This window comes from Lutra lutra, chromosome 4, assembly GCF_902655055.1.
Source record: "Lutra lutra chromosome 4, mLutLut1.2, whole genome shotgun sequence".
Taxonomy (NCBI): domain Eukaryota; kingdom Metazoa; phylum Chordata; class Mammalia; order Carnivora; family Mustelidae; genus Lutra; species Lutra lutra.
The window spans coordinates 139,749,684-139,770,655 of record NC_062281.1 but is presented as its reverse complement, the minus strand read 5'-3'; the positions used below and the strand labels follow the sequence as shown (position 1 = coordinate 139,770,655).

At 35.9% G+C, this 20,972-nt stretch overlaps 1 protein-coding gene across 6 annotated transcripts in view; it reads left to right on the top strand.

Moving 5' to 3' along the window:
• LRRC7 (leucine rich repeat containing 7) overlaps positions 1-20,972 on the top strand; it is a 575,277-nt gene that overhangs the window by 117,795 nt on the left and 436,510 nt on the right. For 5 of the 6 annotated variants that reach the window (XM_047725077.1, XM_047725083.1, XM_047725079.1 and 2 more), the window contains exon 2: positions 16,664-16,761. In XM_047725077.1, coding sequence (XP_047581033.1) covers positions 16,664-16,761 — 98 coding nt within the window. Of the gene's footprint in view, positions 1-16,663; positions 16,762-20,972 lie in introns of those variants that run through there. The other variant, XM_047725078.1, reaches the window with a different exon arrangement.

Below are 20,972 nucleotides of genomic sequence, written 5' to 3'. Positions count from 1 at the left end.
GATATTTATGCTCATTTTGAAAAGAATAATATGTATTCATGTTTGCCAACTCTCCCCATTTTACTTTGAGAAAGGAATACATGCTTTTCTTACAAAATAATTACAGCGCTTTCACACACATTTTTTTCTGCATCTGAACAACTACCATATATGATAGGAGGCCCTTTTCTGAGACTTAAGAGGGCTCCATGTCAAAGTGGAATAATCTGAAAATGAGCAGAGCAGTTCCTTCATTTAGGCAGCTGTGCGGAGGTGGGAAGATCAGCAGGAATCAGAAAATCCGGACATGAGTCTGGCTTTGTGCTGACCTTGGCTAAATGAGTCTCAATTTCTTCATCTATAAGATACTAAGCCTGTGAGCTTAGTATTCCTAGGCTAATTCCTACAAAAGAGCCTCAGGAATAAATAATATATATGAAGATGTAGTATAACCATAGATCACATTAGAGCTGTATAAGGCATACATTTATTTCTGACAGATTTATTCATTTAATCATTTAAAAAGGAATATTTAATTTCTGTTGTATTCTGTGAATTATAGTAGATCCTCACAGATGAGATAACTTCTGTCTTCAAGGGTTTTTGTTGGAGGCTGGGGTGACAAGATGTATGTGTAGGACCCTTAATAGGACAGAGACAGGATAGTTGGGGAAGCGGGCAAAATCAGAAGGTGTTCCAGAAGAGAGGTAATTCTGTATTGCGGTGGGATTAGTCTTCTCATTTCATAAATGTTAACTTGGGTATTTTTCTCTTCCTTTAAAGTCAAAGTATGAGGAGAAGAAAAGAGAATGTAGAAAAGGAATCATACTAGGATTATAAATGTGTTAAATGGTAATAATTTCTAGATGACAGATAATTATATTGTATATCTGGATTTTACCATAACTAAAATACAAATTTTTTAAGAAATTATTTCCATATGCTATGAAATTTTAAGAATGATGGGTGATTCAGATATAATTTGTAATATTATCATAATCTAAGTGGTAATATTCAAGAACTTATCATTTTTAGGGTATTTTTTAGTATCAACTTCATCTTTGCATAATTATGTTGATTGAACATTAAGACTTCTTTAAGAATTCTTACCATTTTTAATTGATATATTTCTTCCTCATTGCCAGCTCTCTGTTTTTGCCCTTGAGAGTAAAATATACATTTTTTGAGCATTTTGGATGTATTGATTTATTTCTTTTTATGCCTTCTCTGCATATTTGTCATCCTGTGAATGTCATTCATTTTTGTATGCAAATGTTTCTATTAGTCACTTAATTTATGTAGTTTTAAGGGACTTTTTAAAAATAACTGAGTGTAGTGAACATTGTTGATTATCCCTTTGTAATTTCATTAATGAACATATTCCTAAATCTTGCATGTAATTATTAATTTCTGGAAGGACTTTCACTAGGGGAAGCTTGCTACTCCATATACCAACTGTCAGCAAAATTTGTCAATATTTTAACAGATAAATTTTGTCAATAAATAACAAATAAAATTTGTCAATTTGTCAATAAAATACCATTGTATAGGTAACAGACTTTGCAATATTATTTTGTGTATGGGTAAAAAACACAAAAATGAGAAGTGAATCAGTTTAAACTAGAATTTTGTCAGTGTGGTTCCTGAATTTATGAGGAGCTTGACTTTTTTTTCCCATTGCTACACGTGCTCTTTCCATTAATTTCAGAGATTTTTCATGGAAGAGTTGTCTGCGACAACCTCTATAGAGTAAATTATATATGTCATTCCCATTCCTGATTTGTTGTTTACAAAAGGTGAACTCTAGATTTTCAAGAAATCCATAATAATACCCATCTACTTTGAATTCTGTTTCTTTGGAAAAAGGTGAAAACAATATACTACAGCATTTGTCATCCCTTAAATGTATGACAAGGCAATGTAAAAATAAGTTTCTCTTCTCCGAAACTATTGATGATCCCTGCAGTTTTGGTAAATTATCACTGGCCCTTAAATCTGGTGTGTCTACTTTTCTGACTCAACCATACAGTGTCTATCTTTCTGTTCTGTTAAGCATTTTGCTCTCTTTTCAAGCACTTCAAGTGTAGTTTAGAAGTGATTTCTTTTCACAGTAATCTTGCTCAACTTCAGTTTGTCCTTATTAACTATCATCTCAACACATTTGGCTGAGATAATTGGGTATTGATTATTTTTGCAATGTCATTTGCAGTTCAAATTGGATCTTTATAAACATTTGAGACTTTTTAATGGCAGTTGTTTGCTCAACATGCATAGTTTCAGTCTGGGGTTTGGTTCACTGTGCTGAATTCAGGCTCCACTTCACTTAAAAGAAAATAGCCATTCGGTGATAAAGCAAGAGCACTTCCACTGCTTCTTCAACTCATTCCTTTTTTTTCTTGAATTCTAAGCCAAATAAGGAATTCCGAAGCTTGGCTTCACTTGGGGTTACTTGGTTTTAAAATTTGTGAGGATGGATGGTCACAGAACGCTACTCCCTTATTCTTTTCATTCCCCCTTGCAGGACTGACTGCTAGTCATTATTTCCAAAAATAATGACAATCTTATTCTTCCTTTTTCCATATGTATGCTTAAGCCCAGTTTTATTTTTTAATCCTCATTATTTGTATTTATTTTAGTTTGCCATGAATTCCTTCTGCTAAGTTCTTAGCCATACAGAAGCATAAATCAAAGCGATAATTACTTGTAAATATTCAATATTTTAAGATTTTTTTTTTTTTACATCTATGAATCACTTCTTATGAATCCTACCACATGCGACACTAGAAGAAAGAAAAGAATAAATATTTTCTATGCATGGGGGCATTTGAAATGAAGACTGGGATTTGGGAGTTAAAGGAAGAGAGTTCAAATCCTTACTCTGGCCTTTCTGTTACTTTGCATATGTCACTTAATTGCTCAGGTTTCCACTTGTCCCATCTATAAAACAGTGAGGTGCTAATACATATTTCAGAATTGTCATGAAAATGAAATGAAATAAATTATGAGAAAGTATTTTGACAACTGCAGTGCACTGTGTCAAAGCCCTCAAATGGTTTAGAATCTATGTCAGTAAAGGGCACAAAAACTGACATGGAGACTAATACTAGCTTGAAAATTGCCGGTTATTCTTCCGAAGCTTAATAGATATAATATGGAAAATTCAGCAGGATGCACTGAGTATATTTGAAATGGTTGGATTTATTTCTGAGTGGAACTGGTTCTTAAAAATAGCCTTGCAAGAATGGGTAAAACTTGCAATGAGAAAGAACAATCTTCTAAACATTCCTGCTAAGAAGAGCAGACTTCATTCATCATTTATTATATTATTTGTTAAGTATTTATGGATTGTTTACTATAGTCTAGGCATGGTGCTAAGGGATACCATGGAAGATAAGTGGCTATGGAATGAAAAAGATGCTTAACTTTTGTCACATGATACACATTTTAATCCTTGGATTCTGATGAATTAAAAGGTATTAACCTCTTTATCACAAAATTTTTGGATGAGTTTTCAGATCATAGTCAATATCGTATGGCTTTGTACTCTAACAGAAATGCTCCTTGTGTGTTCAGGTTAGATTCAAAGGCAACAAAAGCTACCATTTTACAATGTATTTTACTAAGCTTCCTAATCCTACTGATTATTATTTTAAATATAAGGGGTTGTGTTTATTTATAGGTATGTAATTTATTGTGTCTAATTCTGTTTATGATCAAGTTAAATAAAAGGTCAGTGGAAGATAAATCTGATTAATTTTTTAAATTTATTTTTATTTATTTTTATTTTTTAAATTAACATATAACATATTATTTGCTTCAGGGGTACAATTCTATGAATTAGCAGACTTTCACAATTCACAGCACTCACCAAAACACATACACTGCCCAGTGTCCATAACCCAGTCACCCTGTCCTTCCCTCCTCACCCCCTAGCAACCCTCAGTTTGTTTCCTGAGATTGAGAGTCTCATGGTATGTCTCCCTCTCTGGTCCCATCTTGTTTCATTTTTTCTTCCCTACCCCCCAAAACCTTCTGCCCTGCCTCTCAAATTCCTCATATCAGAGAGATCATATTATAATTGTTTTTCTCTGATTGACTTATTTCACTTAGCATAATACCCTAGTTCCACCCATATCATTGCAAATGACATGATTTTGTGGTTTTCTTTTGATGGCTGCATAGTATTCCATTGTATATATATACCACATCTTGTTTATCCATTTATTAGATGATGGACATCTAGGTTCTTTCCATAGTTTGGCTATTGTGGACATTGCTGCTATAAACATTCGGGTGCACATGCCCCTTCAGATCACTACGTTTGTATCTTTAGGTAAATACCCAGGAGTGCAATTGCTGGGTCATAGGGTAGCTCTATTTTCTACTTTTTGCAGAACCTCCATGCTGTTTTCCAGAGTGGCTGCAACCAGCGTGCATTCCCACCAACAGTAGTGTAGGGGGGAATCCCCTTTCTTCACTTCCTTGCAAACATCTGTCCTTTCCTGACTTGTTAATTTTAGCTATTCTGACTGCTGTTGGGTAGTATCTCACTGTGGTTTTGATTTGTGTTTCCCTAATCCTTAATAAGTGATATTGAGCACTTTTTCATGTGTCTGTTGGCCATTTGGATGTCTTTTTTGCAGAAATGTCTGTTCATGTTTTCTTCCCATTTCTTTAATACGTTTTTTTTTTTTAAGATTTTATTTATTTATTTGACAGACAGAGATCACAGGCAGGCAGAGAGGCAGGCAGAGAGAGGAAGGGAAGCAGGCTCCCCGCTGAGCAGAGAGCCTGATGTGGGGCTCAATCCCAGGACCCTGAGATCACGACCTGAGCCGAAGGCAGAGGCTTTAACCTGCTGAGCCACCCAGGCGCCCCCTTCTTCCCATTTCTTGATTGGATTATTTGTACTTTGGGTGTTGAGTTTGAAAGTTCTTTATAGATTTTGGATAGTAGCCCTTTATCTGATACGTCATTTGCAAATATCTTCTCCCATTCTGTCAGTTGTCTTTTGGTTTTGTTGACTGTTTCCTTCGCTGTGCAAAAGCTTTTTTTAAGCTTTGATGTAGTCCCAATAGTTCATTTTTACCCATGCTCTCCTTGCCTTTGGCAATGTTTCTAGGAAGAAGTTGATGCGGCTGAGTTCGAAGAGGTTCCTGTCTGTGTTCTCAAGGATTTTGATGGATTCCTGTCTCACATTGAGGTCTTTCATCCATTTGGAGTCAATTTTTGTGTGTGGTATAAGGAAATGGTCCAGTTTCATTCTTCTGCATGTGGCTGTCCAGTTTTCCCAACACCATTTGTTGAAGAGACTGTCTTTTTTTCCATTGGACATTCTTTTTTGCTTTGTCAAAGATTAGTTGACCATAGAGTTGAGGGTCCATTTCTGGGCTCTCTATTCTGTTCCATTGATCTATGTGTCTGTTTTTGTGCCAGTACCATACTGTCTTGATGATGACAGCTTTGTAATAGACACTGAAGTCTGGAATTATGATGCTGCCAACATTAGTTTTCTTTTTCAACATTCCTCTAACTATTCAGGGTCTTTTCTGGCTCCAAGTAAATTGTAGGATTATTTGTTCCATTTCTTTGAAAAAAATTGATGGTATTTTGATAGGCATTGCTTTATGTGTTTAGATTGCTTTAGATAGCATAGACATTTTCACAATATTTGTTCTTCCAGTCCATGAGCATGGAATGTTTTTCCATTTATTTGTGTCTTCTTCATTTTTGTTCATGAGTACATTATAATATTCTGAGTACAGATTCTTTGCCTCCTTGGTTAGGTTTACTCCTAGGTATCTTACGGTTTTGAGTGCACTTGTAAATGGGATCGACTCCTTAATTGCTCTTTCTTCTGTCTTGCTGTTGGTATATAGAAATGCAACTGATTTCTGTGCATTGATTTTAATTTTTTTTAAGATTTTATTTATTTTATTTATTTGACAGAGATTACAAGTAGGCAGAGAGGCAGGCAGAGAGAGAGGAGGAAGTAGGCTCCCTGCTGAGCAGAGAGCCCGATGTGGGGCTCGATCCCAGGACTCTGAGATCATGACCAGAGCCGAAGGCAGAGGCTTTAACCCACTGAGCCACCCAGACGCCCTGCTGTGCATTGATTTTATATCCTGACACATAACTGAATTCCTGTATGAGTTCTAGCAGTTTTAGAGTAGAGTCTTTGGGTTTTCCACGTAAAGTATATCATCTGCAAAGAGTGGGAGTTTGACTTCTTTGCCAATTCAGATGCCTTTAATTTTTTTTTGTTGTCTGATTGCTGAGGCTAGGACTTCTAGTACTATGTTGAATAGCAGTGATGATAGTGTACAGCCTGCCATGTTCCTGACCTTTGGGGAAAAGCTCTCAGTTTTTCCCCATTGAGAATGGTATGTACTGTGGCTTTTTCATAGATGGCTTTGATGATATTGAGGTAAGTACCCCTTATCCCTACACTTTGAAGAGTTTTGATCCAGAAAGGATGCTGTACTTTGTCAAATGCTTTTTCAGCATCTATGGAGAGTATCATATGGTTCTTGTTCCTTCTTTTATTAATGTATTGTATCACACTGATTTGCAGATGTTGAACCAAACTTGCAGCCCAGCAATAAATCCCATTTGGTTGTGGTGAATAATCCTTTTAATGTACTTTTGGGTCCTATTGGCTAGTATTTTGGTGAGAATTTTTGCATCCATGTTCATCAAGGATATTGGTTTGTAATCCTCCTTTTTGATGGGATCTTTGTCTAATTTGGGGATCAAAGTAATGCTGGCCTCATAAAATGAGTTTGGAAGTTTTCCTTCCATTTCTATAATTGGAACAGTTTCAGGAGAATAGGTACTAATTCTTCAAATATTTGGTAGAATTCCCCGGGGAAGCTGTCTGTCCTTGTACTCTTGTTTGTTGGGAGATTTTTGATGACTGCTTTGATCTCCTTACTGGTTATGTGTCTGTTCAGGTTTTCTATTTCTTCCTGGTTCAGTTTTGGTAGTTTATATGTCACTAGGAATGCATCCATTTCTTCCACATTGTCAAATTTGCTGGTGCATAGTTGCTCATAATATGTTCTTATAATTGTTTGTATTTCTTTGGTGTTTCTCTCCTCCTTCATTGATGATTTTATTAATTTGGGTCCTTTCTCTTTTCTTTTTGATAAATTTGGCCAGGGGTTTATCAATGTTATTAATCTTTTTGAAAGAACCAGCTCTTAGTTTCATTGATTTGTTCTACTGTTCTTTTGTTTTTTAATTCATTGATATCTGCTCTGATCTTTATTATTTCTCTTCTCCTGCTGGGTATGGGCTTTCTTTGTTTTTCTTTCTCCAGCTCCTTTAGGTGTAGGGTTAGGTTGTGTGCTTGATACCTTTCTTGTTTCTTGAGAAAGGTTTGTATTGCTATATAGTTTCCTCTCAGGACTGCCTTTGCTGTGTCCCAAAGATTTTGAACAGTTGTGTTTTCATTTTCATTTGTTTCCATAATTTTTAAAAAATTCTTCTTTAACTTCCTGGTTGACCTATTCATTTTTCAGTAGGACGCTCTTTAACTTCCATGTATTTGAGTTCTTTCCAACTTTCTTCTTGTGATTGAGTTCTAGTTTCAAATCACTCTGGTCTGAAAATATGCATGGAATGATCCCAGTCTTTGGTACCAGTTGAGACCTGATTTGTGACCCAGGATGTGATCTATTCTGGAGAGTGTTCCATGTGCACTAGAAAAGAAATATGTAATCTGTTCCTTTGGGATGAAATGTTCTAAATATATCTGTGATGTCCATCTCGTCCAATGTGTCATTTAAAGCCTTTATTTCATTATTGATTTTTTGCTTATGTGATCTGTCCATTTCAGTGAGGGGGCTGTTAAGCCCCCTACTATTATTGTATTATTGTCAATGTGTTTCTTTGATTTTGTTATTAATTGGTATATATAGTTGGCTGCTCCCATATTAGGGGCATAGATATTTAAAATTGTTAGATTTTCATTTTGGATGCCCTTCCTCATCTCTTATCATAATCTTTGGCTTATAATCTAATTTATCTGCTATAAAGATTGCCATGCTAGCTTTCTTTTGATGTCTATTAGCATGGTAAATTGTTTTCCACCCCCTCACTTTAAAGATTTTATTTATTTTTTTGACAGAGATCACAAGTAGACAGAGAGGCAGGCAGAGAGAGAGAGAGAGAGGGAAGCAGTCTTCCCGCTGAGCAGAGAGGCCGACGTGGGGCTCAATCCCAGGACCCTGAGGTCATGACCTGAGCCAAAGGCAGCAGCTTAACCCACTGAGCCACCCAGGCACCCCTCCACCCCCTCACTTTAAATCTGGAGGTGTTTGGGTCTAAAATGAGTTTCTTGTAGACAACCTATCGATGGGTCTTGTTTTCCTATCCATTCTGATACCTCGTGTCTTTTGATTGGGGCATTTAGCCCATTTACATTTAGGGTGACTATTGAATGATATGAATTTAGTGCCATTGTATTGCCTATAAGGTGACTGTTACTATATTTTGTCTCTGTTCCTTTCTGGTCTGTTACTTTTAGGCTCTTTCTTTGCTTAGAGGACCCCTTTCAATATTTCCTGTTTGTAAACACCTGGTTTGGTGTTTACAGATTCTTCTAGTTTTTGTTTATCCTGGAAGTCTTTTTTATCTCTCCTTCTGTTTTAAATGACAGTCTAGCTGGATATAGTATTCTTGGCTGCATATTTTTCTCGTCTGTGCTCTGAATATATCACACCAGTCCTTTCTGGCCTGTCATGTCTCTGTGGATAGGTCTGCTGCTGATCTAATATTTCTACCATCATATGTTACAGACTTCTTGCCCTGAGCTGTTTCAGGATTTTCTCTTTGTCACTGAGACTTGTAAGTTTTACTATTAGATGGTGGGGTGTGGACCTATTTTTATTGATTTTGAAGGGTGGGTTCTCTGTGCCTCCTGGATTTTAATACTTGTTCCCTTCGTCAAATTAGGGAAATTCTCTGCTATAATTTTCTCCAATATACCTTCTGTCCCTCTCTCTTTCTTCTTCTTTTGGGATCCCAATTATTCTAATATTGTTTCATCTTTTGGTATCACTTATCTTTCAAATTCTCCCCTTGTTTTCCAGTAGTTGGTTGTCTCTCCTTTGCTCAGGTTCTTTATTCTTCTTCATTTGGTCTTCTAGATCACTAATTCTTTGTTCTGCCTCATTTATCCTAACAGTAAGAACCTTCATTTTTTATTGTACCTCATTAATAGCTTTTTTTATTTCAACTTGGTTAGGTTTTAGTTCTTTTATTTCTCCAGAAAGGGATTCTCTAATATATATTCCATGCGTTTTTGAGTCCAGGTAGCACCTTGATGATTGTCATTCTGAACTCTAGTTCTGACATATTGCTACTGTCCATATTGATAAGGTCCCTAGCCATTGGTACTGCCTCTTGTTCTTTTTTTTTTTTTTTTTTTTTTGTGGTGAGTTTTTCCACCTTGTCATTTTATCCAGATAAGAATAGATGAATGAGAGAGGAAAATACTAAAACGGTAGCAGTGACGCCAGAAAGATATACACTAACCAAATCAGAAGAGACCCAAAATCAGGAGGAAGAGAAAGGAGGAAAAAATATATATATAAATGTAAAAATATATGAATATATAAACATATACAGTATATTTATATATACTATTTATACACACACACACACACACACACACACACAGGTGTATAGAACAGAGCCCCACACTTGATTTTTGGCATATTTTGGTTTGTTAGAAGAAACTGCCTCCCAAAATTTGAAAGAAAGAAAAACATATATATACACAAAAATAAGGGTAAACACAATGAGGGTATGGAATATGCCTGTAAAGATGAAAATTAAAAGATTCTAAAAAAGGAATTGATAAGTTGGTTGAAGAAAGAAAACAAATAGAGGAAAAAATGTGATCAGACTGGAGACTAGAACAAAGCCATGTGTTAGATTTAGGGTATATTTTGATCTGTTAGAAGAAACTGTATCCCAAAATTTTTAAGAAAAAGAAACCTATATGTATACAAAAAAATAAGGTTAAATACAATTACGTGACAGAATATGATTGTAACAATGGAAGTTTAAAAAGATTTTTTAAAAGGTATTGGAAAAATATTTAAAATACGTTAAAATAGGAAAGAGGAAAAATTAAAAATATAGAATAAGAAAAAATAAAATAAAAAAATTTAACTTTGGAAGACATAAGAATCATGGTAAAAAGCTATGAATTCTATGTGTTGTATTCCCATAGCTTGACATTTGCAGTTCTCATTGATCAGTGAGCTTGGTCTGGCTGGATGTTCTTTTTGATCTTCTGGGGGAGGGGCCTGTTGCTATGCTTCTCAACTGTCTTTGTCCAAGGTGGAATTTCAGGCCCTTGTCAGGGACCAGGCTAAGTAATCTGCCAGGTTTGCTCTTGGTAGCTTTGGTTCCCTGAACACTTCCATATAGCTTTGGAGGATGGGAATGAAGATGGCTGCCTCCCAATTTTCGGCTGCATAGGAACTAAGAGTTTGGGGCTCCACTCCTCAATGTGCCTCCAGTGAAAAGCAGTCAATCCCTCCCATCTCCCGGGTCTCTGGTGGCACTCTGTGCTCATCTAGCCTGTGACCGAGTGTTTCTATCTCTGGCACACGGCCCTGTTTGGAGTCTCCAAACTCAGCAGATTCCTGCAGTGCATTCTGGCATCACTCCTTCTGAAAGAGGAAGGAGGGAGTCTTCCTGAATCTACCACTTGTGGGGAGCAGTGGACTGAATGTGCTTCGGATCACAGTTTAAGGCAACCCTGAGCTAAGAGCCCTCTCCTTGGCTCCACCTCTCCAGCCCACTTCCATGGGAGCTCTCCCACAAACCCTTGGTCTTTTTGTGACCCCGCAAGTCCTGAGACCACACCGTGTCCGCAAGGGCTCGACCCCTTGCTTAGCCTCTTGAGTGATGTCCCTCAGTAGAGCTGACTTCTAGAAGTTAAGATTTTGTGTGCCACTGCTCTACCACTTGCTGGGAGCTGGCCTCTCCCCCACAGTCTATCTTTCCATAAATTGCCTCAGATTCACTTCTCTGCAAATCCTACCTTCTGGAAAGTGGTCAATTTTCTGTTCCTAGAATTGATACTCTTTTCTTTGATCTTCTGTTGAGTTTGTTGGTGTTCAGAACTGTTTGATAACTGTCTAGTTGAACTCCTGGGACCCAGCGATATTTAGGTCTCCTTCTCCTCTGCCATCTTTCTTCTTTTACCTAGTCTGATTTTTTTAAAAGTTTGCATTTGTTCAAGATGGCTTAATTAACAATAGTCATTAAAAACATACCTGAAATGTTTACTTTTTTAGATACTAAGTCAAGGATATATATTTTTTATAATTTATTTTCTATCTACTTAGCTGACTTTAAAAAAATCCTTCAAGGGACACCTGGGTGGCTTAGTGGGTTAAACCTCTGCCTTCAATTTGGGTCATGACCTCAGGGTCCTGGGATGGAGCCCTGCATTAGTCTCTCTTCTCAGCAGGGAGCCTGCTTCCCACTCTCTCTGCCTGCTGACCTCCCTACTTGAGATCTCTCTCTCTGTGTGTCAAATAAATAAATAAAATCTTTTTAAAAAATTCCTTTAGGAGTCTTAGAGAGACTATAGAGCACAAACAATGGGGCTTGCTAATAGTCAACTCATTGCTTATGCACTGAACTTCATTTAGGGGCTTATCTAAGTTGTCTGGTCATCAAGTAAACCCGTAAAGCACTACATTTTTCCAGTTTGGGTTGTGCTTACAAAGCAGTAAATACAGTAAAAGCTCAATGAGAAGGGAAAAAATAGCCTCAGTATGTTTGGTATCTTGTGAGCAAAACAAGTTGATTTTACTTTTTAATCCAGTTCTTTTATGTCACAATTAAATCACTCCCCTCCTCCACACATACTAATCAGGACACCTAGTTCTGCTGAGGAAAGTCCTCACAGAGCAGCATCACACTAAGGAGAGCAGCTCCCTCTTCCTCTCCTCCCATCCCTAGGCCCTGCAGCAAAGGAAATCAGGGATCATCTGCCTCTCTCTCTGGTGTCTGGTAGCATGTGGAAAGTGCAGTTGTGAGAGGCTACTGTTGAGTGCAAGACAATGGCTTACTAGGAAAGTATCAGGAAGTGCCAGGACATAGGTTGCAGGTAAGGCAATAACAACAAAATGTAGAAGGTCACTCACCAGTTCAACTACCTGGTTCACACCCAGTGATCCCAGAATATAGTTTCCTTCATGGCAGATTTAGAAGAGATAGGTTCATTCATTCATTCAAACAACATATAATTCATGAATGCCAAACACTATGACAACTTTTTCATTCCACTGATAAAGTGGAGAATAAAATCAGTATCAATCCTGCCTTCATGGAACTTCACCGTACAGGAGGAAGGCAGACATTAAATAGAAATTCTGGAAGTAAATATATAATTGCTATTTGTGATAGCTGTTAGAATGGAAAACTCTAGGCTGTAAAGTGGAGCCATAATTTGGGACCTCATTAGATTAAGATGTCAGAGTGATCCTGTATTATCTCAAAAAGTGATATTATAATGAAGCCTGGAAGATGACTAAGTATAATTCAGATAGAGTAGGAAGAGGACTCATTTGAGTCAAAAGGAGCATTATACATAGAGGCTGAGAGAGTAATGAGTTTTAAGTGTATATTCAAGGCACTTAGAAGTACTAGAGGCAGATCTCCATAGTTGAAAACTGTAGTTGCATGAAAAACTGTTTCTGCAAAGGAGCTCTTAGGAGGTTACTGTGAACCAATTCCACTGAGGAGTAAGTTGTTCATTTGTCTCTAAAGACCCTCATATGGAACACTTCCCCAAAACTTTACTTCTCTGCTCTTGTTGGCTAATTCAGAATTCTTCAGTGGAGAATCATATCTTTACCAGTCATGTGCTATATGGAGACTTCTAGGCATGCTGTGTTGCCTACTATAGTAATCACATGTGGCTATTTATATTTAAATTTAAATAAATTAAACTCAATAAAATTTTAAAAATCAAAAATTCAGTTCCTCAGTCACTCTAGTCACATTTTAAATGTTCAACAATTGAATAAGGCTAGCAGCTGCTGTGTGAGACAATACAGATGCTGAACTTTTCCATCACCACAGAAAGTTCTATTTGCATAGTTCACAGTGTAGCCAATAGCCTGGGCTCTTGAGTCCAAATAAAATAAGAATGACATAGATAATGTATAGATAATGCGCATATAAAGAAGTTAACATAGCACCTGGCACATAATAGGTATTTTAGAAATACTTATCCCTGATACCTTTATTCTCTTAACTCAACACCTTTGTCTACCAGTGACTCAGTTGTTCTTCCTCTTCCTCCTCCATCCAGTATAAATTCATTCAACCATATTTACACCCAACTTCACTTCCTTTCTTAACTAGTCATACTCCTAACCCAATCCACAATTCTAGATTAATCTAAACTTGTTCTCTTATCCAGCTGAATCTGCCAAATCTTGTTGGAAAAAAAATCACTTCACTATTGAGATTATCAGCCTTATCGGTTGGCAGCCTCCCAGTTCATCTGGTAGACTACCAGTGTACTTAGCAAGACTTTGACAATGCTTCTTTGACTAATCTTTCCATTTTTGTAGTATCTGTCCTAACTGCATTCTCTTCACCTTTGTATCTCTAAATGACTATATCCTGGAATGAATTCACTGAACTAACCTCTCCTGTATATCTAGATGTATTTTTTTATTTGTAGGGGTTGCCAAATTTCAGTATTGGGATCAATGTAAGGCTACTTCAGAAGTATTTGATTGTTAAAAAGTACATCTATTGGGACCTGACTGTTGCCTACTGAATGAAAATCTTTAGTACTGGGAGTGGCAGAATTTGTACTTGTTTAAGACTCCTCAGATTATTATTATGACCTAAGTTTTGGAGATACCACAAGAGAGTTGTAGATATCTTTACTCATAATCTCTGATTGCTTTTTAATGCTCTTTATTATTAATGTGGCTGCCTCTGTTTCTTCCCAGCAGTTGACATGTAGGCTGCACTTTTCAGAGCTCTTCAATGAGTTGTCAGAACATCTGTCTTGCCTGTGGTCATCACACTTAATCTCTCCTTGCTGGCACTGTTAACACATTCCCACTGGTGGCTTGCCAAGTTTGAAAGTAGCAAGAATAGCTCCTTTGCTGTGTCCTGGCTTTGCTCCAAAACTTCATTTTTGGCCTCTTTGTCTAACCATTTAATGCAAACTGTAGATCATAGATGACACTGGTGGAAGAGTTCAAGCAGCCAGGAGTGTAATCTCAGGAAGATGAAAGTAATAGTTTGGACATGAATTCAAAGTGTGTTTTCTAGTGGGCATAATGTTTGGCATTCCAGGGAAAAGAGAACTTTTAAAGCTGCTTTAAATTTTTTTTGTCTATTAGTGTGTTGTATATAAAATTTATAGTGAGTTTCTTTGGTCCCAGTTACCTTTTTGGTGGTTCTCAAAATCTTAAAATGTCACTGGCAAGTACAGCATTGGTGATATAGTGTTGAGCATATCTGCCTTCTAAAGTGTCACTGACAGAACAAACATTTCAGTGAAAATAGCTAAATGGTCAAAAATCAACATGTAATTAGCAAATAACCTTATAGACAAACTTATAGATTTGTATAGTATTATATTTATATAAATATCTAACATGTATACCATTTATATATAGGTATAGATTAATATATTATTGAATTTAAGAAGAATTTCCTCATTAAGGGCGCCTGGGTGACTCAGTCAGTTAAGTGACTCTTGATTTCAGCTTAGGTTATGATCTCAGGGCTGTGAAATTGAGCACGGCAACCAGCTTTATGCTCAGCAGGGAGCCTGCTTGAGATTGTCTCTCTCCCTCTCCCATTGTCACTCCCCACCGCTCACACTTTCTCAAATAAATAAATATTTAAAAAGGAAGAATTTCATCATTTATTATTCATTACACAGTAGAATCTCAAATATCAGTCTCCTAGTAGAATTATAATAATCAAAAACTCATGATAATAGATTAAGAAACAATAAGAAAAATATGAAAAGTCCAAGAATCCTGATTAAATATCACTTGAGCTTTTTATTTCATGTGTAACCATGACCAGGTCACCGAATATTTCTGAGCCTTAGTTTCCTCATCTTCAATTTGATCTTTCAGGAGGTTTTTGTAAAGAAAAAATGTAATAAATGATAAATGGTAATACATTCTAAAAAATATTTATTGTTGTTGCTAAGGCCACAGGGCACTATATAATTCTGAAATATCTTCTAAATTCTCTAAGAAAGATTATAGCATGTAACACTTGACTTAGTTCATGAAGACAACAACTCACTTTTATCCATCTCACCATCCTTGAAAGATTAACATATAGTAAATCTTAAATCTTATTAAATAAAATGAAGTATATTTTATTATTTATTTCTGAAAACTGGCAATTCATGTGCATGGATGTTTTGTGTTTTTCTAATAATCAGGACATTAATTTAATCAGAATTTTTTTTTCCTCAACACTGCTATCTGTTCTTTTTCTTTATTGAAAAAAAGTCCAGCTTTCATAGTTTTCCTAACATACTGGATATTTAAATTTAGTATATGATTTCATTTTTATTTGAGATAATTTTGATAAACAATAGTTACATTTGTTGAACTCTCAAATTGTGATGGACAATTATGTAAAGCATTTTACAGGTTTTAACATATTTGATCCTCATAACAGTCTTATGAGATGGCTTATGTTTTCCCCATTTACTTATGGAAAAATTAAGGCCCCAAAGCAGATAACATTCTCTAAAATCATCCTTTAAGAGACTAAATGGGAGTTTGAACATAGGCAGTCTGCTTCTAGAACCTAGGCTTATCACATTTAAGCCACACTTCTTTGCATCTGATCCTACAGATCTGCTTGTGAGTGTTCTCAGAATGCAAGCTTTGGGCCCCACAATTCATGTGGGAGTTGACCTGCAGATACTTGATTCCAATAGAAACCATAATAGTAAAATTCTCTTGGAGTCTTAGTAGTGCTTTCTAACTTGTTATATGAAAGCAAACAAGGTTATATGGAATCAATGTCACATCATCGGTAGTCAGAAACACAAAAGGAAAAATAATACATAAAAAAGCTTCCTTTTGTCTATCCTCAGTAGTTTCTTAGGGCTATCAAAATGAGTAGATTATGTATTGGTGACACAAAACTGTAAGGTTTACTGAAACCAAAAAAAATCACAAAGAATGTACTATAAAATATGTTAACTCAGTTGAATTTGATCCATTTACTGTTACTTTCTAGTTGTCATCATTGCTATGTTTTCAGCATCGCTAATGTTGCTAGTAACTGAGTTCTATCACACTAGGGATTACGGCTTCAACATACAAATTTGGGGATAGGGGACACAGACACAAACTTTCCATTCATAGCAATCTACTTGGAGAATGGGCATTTGAATTTTGTCTATGTGGTGTTTTTAATTTTTTTATTTTTTTTAAATTTAGAACTCCTTGGAAAAGTCACTCTCCAGTTTACCAGATTCCCTGCCACTCCCTACTGTCTTATTCTTTGCTAGGTACTAAATAGTGTTGTGTACTGAACCTCAATAGATTCCTGAACTATTGATTCTTGATTTAGACAATTTAAAAAGTCAAATTTTATCAAAATTTTGGTATTAAGACTTAGTTTTGGTTTGCTCTTATAGGATGGAGAACCTAATAAGGGGAAGGAATCCCCCACAATATCAGAGAAGTCCTTGTAAAGAAGTTCGTGCAGCACTTCGGAAGAGACCTGAAGAAGAGTGTAAGTATGTTTAATAGGATTAAAATAAGTTCTAGGTAGATTTTGGTGAGTAACATTTAAAATAAAGGATTAACTTTTAAGTGATTAATCAAATGATAGAAGTACTTAATAAATATTTGTTAAATTTAATTTATTTTTTCAAAACATATGATAAATGATACCTAGATTCAGACACTAGGAACATTGTTTTCTTAAGTGTTTCTCTTGTACTTCAAGATCTTCTACTAATAATTGAGTTCCATGTTCAAATAAAATTGGAAACTGCTAAATAATCTACTGTATCTTCCTACCATGAATATTAATAATTCTGAGGAGTCCTGAAGTAAAAGAAAACTTTTGAAATGTGTTTAAATTCAATAGATTCCACTTTCATTTGACCACAACACTCTTTCAACATTTTTTTTAACCTGAGGACTCTTTGAAAACCACTGCATTAGACTAAAGAATAAATATCTAATGGTAAACATAAGCCATGGGTCAAAAGGAAACATTTGATTAATCAAATTTAGGAAAAGATTTTGAAAGATGGAAGTTATATATCTTACCATAAAATCATTTTACTCCATCTGCAAGTTAGTAAATATTCAAATATGTAATTGTCTCTCAGGACTTTATTTTAATATTTCTAGTCTGTAGCATTGTTTGGAGACATTTGACAAAATATTTTCATTTTAAGTTTATGAGATGACCAATAATACTAACTTTCCTCATGCTGTTTGCAAATAATTATTTTCAGGGAACTAAAGCACATTCTGTTATGGCAAAAATGTATGTGAATTTTGTCCTTTTACAGAAACTTACATTTTATAAGGATAGAGTTAATGCCATGATTTTATTGGCATATATAGTTTAATACACCTTTAAGATTATATTGACATTTTAAGTTAGTTTGAAGTACACCATTCTGAGTACAGATGAAGTACATTAAAGCTGGGCACACTCATGGCAAGTAGAGTCTTTTCATTATATTTTGTTTGATAATAGAGTTAATAGGCAACTTGATTGGGTTATAATCTATGTCATTCAGTATAGTGTTAGTTTTCTTTCCTTTTTCTTAATGCTGGTTTTCTATTAATCAATAGAATTACAACTTTTAACACTATAAATAAAATACCCAATTAAAACTAAAATTTGAAAATGAAGATTGAGTTCTGGGCATCATAAAACTAAAACTATAAGATGCAGACTCTTGCCCAAAAGTACTGCTTTTTTATTGGGTTCATAGGGAAGCTGTGGGGTTTTCCTTTATACTGTTTTAACACAATTAGCTTAGTCTCTGGTATATGTCTTCAGATTTAATTTTAAAATTTGTAAGGGATTTTTGTGAATAAATCTATCATTGATTCTCTCAGAACTGCTATTTAATATAGATAAAGTGATTTCTTAAAACTCTGAGTTAGTCTAGACTGAAGGTTGACCACTGGGTCCATTGACCAAATCCAGTCTGACACCTGTTTCTGTAAATAAAATTTTATTGAAACATAGCTATCTCTTATTTATTTAGGTATTGTGTATGTTTGCTTTCATATTACAGAGAAAAAGTTGAGTAGTTAGGACAGAGACTATATGGCCCACAAGGCCAAAAGTATTTACCTGGCTCTTTACAGGAAGGGGTTTAAACCCAGCTCTGGGCCATTGCTTCTCAAAGTGTGCTCTTCAGATCAGCCACAGTAGCCGCATTTAGGAACTTGTTAGAAATGCAAATTTTAAGAGCTTTAATCCATATCTACTGAATCAAGACCTCTGAGAGTGGGGCGCAGAAATCTATGTAAACCCTGCAGGACACTCTGATGTAAGCTCAAACTTGAAACTCTCTAGCCTAAGTCAAATAACTGGCTGCAAACAATAGTAAATCATCATGGATGCAAACGACTAATAAAGGTAGGCATATTTTAGAGTTAAGTCTTATTGCTGTTTAATTAAGGTACATAACATAACTGATGCTGGGATTAAAACAAAACAAGTCCTCATCAATTGGACTGTGGCAGTCAGGGCAATTTTTCAAGTATCATTACAGGAACTCAGTTGGGTTGACTGAGTTATTGAACATGGAAAGACATAATGAGAAATAAGAAACTTATAAAATGCTATTCTCTTTCAGAGAGGTCTTCATTATCCCTTGTTAGTATAATGAGTAGTTCCTCTTGCCTTGTTACAGACCAGTGTTAATTCCCTAAGTAAGAAGGCTCTTTTTCAGAACAGAAGCAGCATATCACATTAGCTAATTAAGACATTAACTTTAAAGTCACACAGAAGGGTTTATTCTCCAATGTGACACTTAATGCGACCAGCTGCAGGAAACTGGGTATTATTTTTTTAATCTAAGACTCCATTTACTTATCTGAAAAATGAGGATAATGATAGAATCTACCTTGTGGGGTTGCTTTGAGAATTAAAGGAAGATACTTATATGGAGATAGGCAGGTTCGGTTTCAGACAATGGAAATACCGTAAAACAAATATTGCCATAAAATGAGTCAAATGATTTTTTTTGGTTTTCTAGTGCATATTAAAAGTGATGTTTATACTATACTGTAGTCTGTCAAGTGTGCAATAACATTATGTTTAACAAAGTGATGTATATACCCTAATAAAAAATACTTTATCATTAAAAATTACAAACTGTCATCTGAGCTTTCAGTGAGTTGTAATCTTTTTGCTGGTGGAAGATCTTGTCTCAGTGTTGATGATTGCTGATTGGTCAGGGTGCTGGTTGCTGAAGGGTGAGGTGGCCATGGCAATTTCTTATAAGAAGACGACAAAAAATTTTGCCACACTGATTGACTTTTCTTTTCATGGACCATTTCTCTGCAGCCTGCAATGCTGTTTGATAGCACTTTACTGACAGTAGAACTTCTTTCAAAATTGCAGTTAGTCCTCTCAAACCCTACTGCTGCTTTATCAACTAACTTTATGTCATATTCTAAATCCTTTGTTGTCATTTCAACAATATCCACAGCATCTTCACCAGGAGTAGATTCCATCTCAAAAATCCACTCTCTTAGTTCATCAATAAGAAACACTTAAAAAAAAAAAAAAGATTTTATTTATTTATTTATTTGTGAGAGAGAGAGAGAGAGAGAGCACAAGCAGGGGGAGCAACAGGTAGAGGGAGAAGCAGGCTCCCCACTGAACAAGGAGCCTGATGCAGGACTCGATCCCAGGACGCTGTGATCACAACCTGACGAAAGGCAGACACTTCACACACTGAGCCACCCAGGCATCCCAAGAAGCAATTTCTTCTCTTCTAAGATGAGATCATGAGATTGCAGCAATTCAGTCACATCTTTAAGCACCATTTCTAATTCTAATGGTCCTGCTATTTCCATCACATCTGCAGTTAATTCCTCCAGTGAAGTCTGGAATCCCTCAAAGTCATCCATGAGGGCTAGAATGAACTTCTTCCAAACTCCTGTTAAAATTGACAATTTTGACTTCTTTCCTTGAATCACAAATTTTCTTAATGGCATCTAGAATGTTGAATTCTCTCCAGAGGTTTTCAATTGACTTTGCCCAGATACATCAGAGAAATCACTATCTATGGCAGCTATAATCTTATAAAATGTATTTTTTAAGTAATAAAACTTAAAAGTCTAAATGATTCCTCCATCCATGTACTGCAGCATGAATGTTGTGTTAGCAGGCATCAAGACAAATGAATCTTATTGTACATCTTCATCAGAGCTCTTCAGTGACCAGGTGTATTGTCAGTGAGCAGTGATACTTTGAAAGAATTTTTTTTTCTAAGCAGTAGTTCTCAACAGTGGGCTTAAAATATCCAGTAAACTGTGCTATAAATGGATGTGCTGTCATCCAAGCTTTGTTCCATATATAGAGCATAGGCAGAGTAGATGTGGCATAATTCTTAAGGACCCTAGGACTTTTGGAATGGTCAGTAAGCATTGATTTCAACTTAAAAGTCACCAGCTGAATTAGCTCCTAACAGGAGAATCAACTTGTCCTTTGAAACTTTGAAGCCAGGCATTGATTACTCCTCTCTAGCAAGGAAAGTCTTACCTGGCATCTTCTTCCAATAGAAGGCTCTTTCAGCGCTGCCTGCATGGCTTATTTGGTTAAGCTTTGACTCTTGATTTCTGCTCAGATTATGATCTCAGGGTCCTGAGATCGAGCTGCTCGTTGAACTCTGCACTTAGCAGGGAGTTTGCTTGTCCCTCTCCCTCTGCTCCTCGCTCTGCTCTCTCTCATTCTCT